The 6,112-nt window shown below is 36.6% G+C and overlaps 1 protein-coding gene across 3 annotated transcripts in view; it reads left to right on the top strand.

The window, feature by feature from the left end:
- Positions 1 to 1,369: 1,369 nt before the first annotated feature.
- The window catches only part of LOC118234145, a 28,476-nt gene continuing 23,733 nt past the window's right edge, over positions 1,370 to 6,112 (top strand). The window contains exons 1-3 of one of the 3 annotated variants that reach the window (XM_035430521.1): positions 1,370 to 1,387; positions 3,402 to 3,524; positions 5,974 to 6,109. In XM_035430521.1, coding sequence (XP_035286412.1) covers positions 5,984 to 6,109 — 126 coding nt within the window. In that variant the 5' untranslated portion in view covers positions 1,370 to 1,387; positions 3,402 to 3,524; positions 5,974 to 5,983. The other 2 variants (XM_035430523.1, XM_035430520.1) reach the window with 2 other exon arrangements.

Raw genomic sequence — 6,112 nt, 5'->3', positions numbered from 1 at the left:
ACAGAAAACTCAAAATTCAAAACACACACAGAGCAGAACACAGGTAGGACAGAAACCAGGCAGGAACTAACAGGCAGAAACACAGTCACACACACAAGCAGGTCAAAAACACAGGCAGGCAGATACATGTAAGTCAAACAAACACAAGGAACCAGCACCCGAGTCAAGGGACCAAAGAACTTAAATAGACAGGGGGTAACAAGACACAGGTGAACTCAAAAAATAATCAACCCAGAAAAGGAGGGGATAACAAGACACAGGTGGGAACAATGATAGAATAACGAGACAACAATAATACAATTAACAGGGGGGAGCAGGACACAAAACAGAAGTGCCGCCATCTGGCGGCCCAACAAGGGAAACACAAACAGGAAAACACAGAACCATGACACTATTTAAATGTCTGAAGTAATAGATATGACAGTTTCCACATTTTAAGTGTGATTCTTAAACCATGTACATTTTTATTTTGGTAAAACAAAGAAGCTGCAATGACACTATGTTTTTGCCCATTAAGAGAAATTACTTAGAGGCCTGTAATTTTGGTCCTCCTGAGTTGGGGTTGAGGAGGCATATATAGCAGTATGCTATGCGCATTGTTTAATTTGATCTATCTTGTATATACTTGCTGATAATCAGCATGGAAAACTAATCCACGTGGTGTAGCAGCTTTGATATAAGTACTGTATGTTCTTTGAATGAAAATTCATCAAAACTCACCTATCAGCTTGAAAAATATGGGTTCACCTTGAGACCCAACAGCCTTTAGTGAACATTGTGTGTTTTAATGAGAAATGCACCCTGAATTTTTGAATAATTTTAGTGAGTCTGATTGGGTGCCCACGATATAAGATATTGTTTATGCTGACATTTCTTTAGTCCACTGCAGGGGCTTTATGACCCTGTTCCTGGAGAATCAAAAGGTCTTCAGGACTGTTAGGCTGCACTTAATGGATCGGTTTAAGCCATTAACCATACCGTAAACTAGTCTCACCTGGTTTTCTTGGGTCTCGGTCAGTAGCCCCAAAAGCCAGCAGACTCTGCAGCTACCCATATATATGAATGAGTTGCATGCAGAAAATAAAAATTTAACCTCAATAAGGCATTCAGGATAAGAGTGTCTGCTAAATGCAATGCACTGTATAATCCTCTTAATATAAATATGTGGTGGAAAAAAACAATTCTGTACATTGTAAACGTGCTTATATAGGTCTACTTTCACAGTGCAAAAACAACATTTCTATTTATGGGGTAGGTTTTGTGTACTTCGACTCAGAAAATGCGAGGGAGTGGTCCCAGGAAGGAAACGGCACTTTCCGGTCAACGTGACATTTTGTGAAGCAAAGAGAAAGCATTTTTGCTGCTTCTTGAGACTTCAAGGCAATGGGTGAGTTACATCGCCAACGGGATCGTTTTAAAACACAGCTAACTACTGAGACTAAATGCAGTCAGCGCAGCCTATAACGTGCGAGAGAATATCGGACAAATGTGGCAAGCAGCGTTAAGTACACTGCAATAAATAAATAAAAATGAAAAGGTTATTTCAGGTGTTTAATTAAACAATAGCCCTGTACAGTAAAGCATTTTGTACATTGTAAACGTGCTTATAGGTATACTTTCACAGTGCAAAAACAAAATTTCTATTTATGGGGTAGTTCTTTACTTTTTACTCCTTTAAATGGCAGTGGAAGATAAATGCAGGTTTTGTGTACTTTGACTCATAAAATGCGAGGGGAGTGGTCCCAGGAAGGAAACGGCACTGTCCGGTCAACGTGACATTTTGTGAAGCAAAGAGAAAGCATTTTTGCTGCTTCTTGAGACTTCAAGGCAATGGGTGAGTTACATCGCCAACGGGATCGTTTTAAAACCCAGCTAACTACTGAGACTAAATGCAGTCAGCGCAGCCTATAACGTGCGAGAGAATATCGGACAAATGTGGCAAGCAGCGTCAAATGCACTGCAATAAATAAATAAAAATGAAAAGGTTATTTCGGGGGTTAAACCGTTTTTTTAAACGAAAGAATGGTCAGTTTTTTGTATTTATTTATTCATTCATTCGAGTTACATTGACATGATTGATTTTATTACTTACACGTCGGCTACTTAGGCTACATTAAAAAGAAAAAAAAGATATATATACTGTATATAGCTTTTTTTTATTTAGCCAAGGACAGTTTTGAGGGAATGTTTTTAAGAAATGAATGGAAATATTTGTAATGTAATGTAATGTAATGAAATATTTGAAAAATGAAAGTGAAAGAAACGAGACATATTTTGTGAAACACAACCTAAGAATAGTGTAGTCTTGTAGAAAAGCCTAACCAGGGACAGGGGTCGCAAATTAGCCTTGGCTAGAAATCCTATATGCAATACATCTGTTTCATGTTATTGTAACCTGTTACAATGTTTTCTGCATTGGCCCTGGCAAATAATAAAAATTAAAAAAATAAAAAAAAATAAAAAAAATAAAAATAAAAAAAATATATATATATATATATGACCATCTTTAATATTAAAGATACGTCGTTGACGGCAATAGTTACATTTTGTATTTAATTATTTTCTTGGAATTTCACCGTACCTTCGTTTTAAAAGCACAACTTTTCTGGTCGACAAAATGTCGCAACAAGTTCGATTTCATCTGTAGAAGCTGTCAGCTTGGATTAATGATTAACTGATTAACGGAATTATGGTCTTTATAATGAGACCAAACATTAATTGGTAATGTAATGTAGCTCAGCTAAAACAATAACATGGAACTTTATTTCTGCTTCTTAAAAAACAAGGTGATGTCTGTAGACAAACCTTTGTTAAATCCCACCAGTTGCATTCATCGACATCAGGCAAAGTATTTTTATGCAACAAAATCAAATAGCACCGCCTTGGTTTCCGCTTGAAACTGTAATCGCCCTGAAAAATGTACATTTCAGTTAGCAGGCCTCAAAAACCATTTATCTATAGACCTTAAGATTTTCAATCAGTGATTTCAATTAAATGCCCCTGAATGCATTCAAATTAAAAACGAATATGGATCTTTTTTTGTGTGTGGCATGTAGCCACACAAGGTCTGTCACTCCCAATAAGGTGTCCTCTGTCCTATGTCTTCTAGTTTGTCGCTTTCAAGAATGGTACAAAAAAAAGCAGTTCACTGCATCTTTTACATGGACGGTTTTTTAAAAAGTCTAAAGAAAACTGACCAACTGACTCGAGTTATGGACTTCGACGTTTAATCAAATTTTATTTAACATGATTGATGACACTGGTGTTGTTATTTAAACAGTATACTTCTACAGATACATGTTATTATGGACGCATGTTTAGTCACTGTAAGCTACAATTCTGCTCTGCACTATTATAAAGCGTTTGCCTTTAAAATGACTCTCCTTGTATTTTAAATGCAGAGGGGTGTGGTCACTCATCATAGCCAGAAGAGGGCGCCAAATGCCCACTGGAGTGCAGTGCTGGAACATAGAACCCCTTTGCTGATATAAGGCAACAGATTGTACACCACAGGAGGACGTGAGGTATGTGGGGTACAGCTGAGCAGTATCCTAACAGTTGGGTTGACACAACTAATAATCAGAATTAAGCGGAACTAAGCTGTCTGTCTGTGTCTCATTTTGGCATAGCTTATGCCTTCCAGATTTTTTTTTCTATAAATCCAAAAAAGCACCGGGGAAATAAAATGAATTGTAAAATCTATACATTTTTCAGTGTCTGAAGTCGAGCTACACAGCTCAAAATGTCACTTAAAGTGCAAATAATATTGTTATTGAGTGTGCAAACTTTGTCTTTTTGTCAAAATCTACATCCGAGCATAAGCTTAATTTATGCTGGCAAAATGTCCCCATCGCTTTTTAGGAAATAAGGGGAAAAAAAGTATTTGTCCTCAGTGCTTTTGTTAAACTGAAACTTGAGTTTATACAAATACAAAGGCTGCTGACAGGGCATTGCTGGTGTAGGAGAAGGTCACAAAAATCCCAGGTGAAAAAATAAAATCCTGCTGAGAAATTATTAATCATGAAATAAATCAATTATTAAATTATTAATCCCCAAGGCAAGGGGAGTAAATAATTTTTTACTCCATAATTATTTATCATTTGAATTTTATTACTTCAGTTTTTATACTTTCATTGCACCTCTCTCTCATTCTGTTATTTAATTTCCATTGCACTTTATTTGCGTAGAGTGGTTCATTAGCGTAGTAGTTTAGAATAATTTAGAAGCACACAAAATATAAGGCATGTACAGTAGATTATACCTATTCTTCCAGGGAACACTTCACGGCATTCATCATGACATTTACCAATCAAATTATTTCGTGTAGAAAAGGGACTGTATGTACGAATGTGTAAATAAAGCTACCAGAACCTAATGTTTGATATTATCCCAGGCAACTAGATATTATTTTGTTTTGAAAGGTCTTTTAAAAGTATAGAAAATAAATAAATAAATGGTAAATTTCCTAACACCTTTTGTTGTAATGTACATGTTTGACAGTCCTTTTCATTGATTTTAAATTACATTTGAGTTTACTTTTTCAAAAATAAAACTATATATATATATATATATATATATATATATATATAGTTATTGTTATTGTTCATATTATTATTAGCTTACCCAAGTGGCTTCCAGTGCCTTCAAATTCAAAATAAGATAACCACATTTCCTCTTTTGAAATGAACTCTATCCAATACTGGTATTCATTTAAAACAATCGTTTTATTGAACTCCACATTTCCACAGCAACATTTGTGCATCAAGACAGCATCATGACCCAACTTGGCTAGTTCAAATAAAGTAACATACATTATTTGTTATTACACCTTTATTACATGCTAATACAAAGACATTAATGCTCCTGTGTACATGACTGACATGAAAACGCACTACCGTGACAGTGACCAGTTAAAATAAAGTAACATAAAAAACTGATGTGTCATAACACATTTATGACAATGGCATAAATTTCACAGTAGACATTCACACGGAACTTATCAAAGTTACCAAAAGTACCTGGACACTCCTTGGTCTTGGGGCTGTTTTTCATGGTTTGGGCTCGGCCCCTTAGTTCCAATGAAGGCAAATCGTAATGCTACAGCATACAGTCACATTCTAGACAATTCGGTGTTTGGGAAAGGCCCTTTCCTGTTTCAGAATGACAATGCCCCTGGGCAAAGAGTGAGGTCCATATAGAAATGGTTTTGTTGAGAACAGTGTGGAAGAACATGACTAGCCTGCACAGAGCCCTGACCTCAACCCCATCCAACACCTTTGGGATCAATTCAAAAGCCAACTGCAAGCCAGGCCTAATCGCCCCACCAGTCCACAACCTTACTATTGCTCTTCTGGCTGAATGGAAGCAAATCCCTGCAATGCTCCAACATTTAGTATAAAGCCTTCGAAGAAGAATTGAGGTTGTTATAGCAGCAAAAGGTGAACAATCTCCATGTCAATGCCCATAATTTTGGATGAGATGTTGGATGTCAGGTGTCCACATACTTTCGGCCATGTAGTGTATATCGTGATGACGCTGAAAAATATATATGACATACCACTGTCTTGACAAAGTCGAACATTCTTATGACAGTTTGACACACATAATGGCACATGACATGAAGCATTATGAAGCACTTATGACATTATCATGAAGACATTATAAGCGAGGTGTCAAATAAAGTGTTACCGATTTGCACAATGTTTTAGCTTGGTTCCATCATGTGCAAATCACATTTGTAAATGAGAGGTTGTTCTAAGTCTGTTTCCCCCTTGAACTAAATAAATTACTAAATAATAATGTAAAACAATGATTTTCTTTCCTCCTCTGAAGTTCTGCAATCTCTTGTAATGCTTTATGTTTATTCCTGAACAGAGTATTTCTTGTTATGTTTGTGCTCTGACTGTGTGTGTTTGCCCTTTTAGTTCTGTCGGTGAAGGCTTGATGAAGTAAAGCTTCCTTTCTGTGTTCCAGATCTTGAACCATGGGGCTTTGGTACTCAGTCACCGTGAAGAACGAGACCCCGTACACTTGGCACTACTCAAATGAAGTCCCCCGTGATTTGATAAGGTGGCATGGTCTTTTCTATCCCCCCTCGGGAATTGCCAAGGTG

The sequence above is a fragment of the Anguilla anguilla genome, chromosome 8 (genome assembly GCF_013347855.1).
Source record: "Anguilla anguilla isolate fAngAng1 chromosome 8, fAngAng1.pri, whole genome shotgun sequence".
In the NCBI taxonomy this organism is placed as follows: Eukaryota; Metazoa; Chordata; class Actinopteri; order Anguilliformes; family Anguillidae; genus Anguilla; species Anguilla anguilla.
The sequence above is the reverse complement of the archived record's forward strand: the minus strand, read 5'-3'. Positions and strand labels throughout refer to the sequence as shown.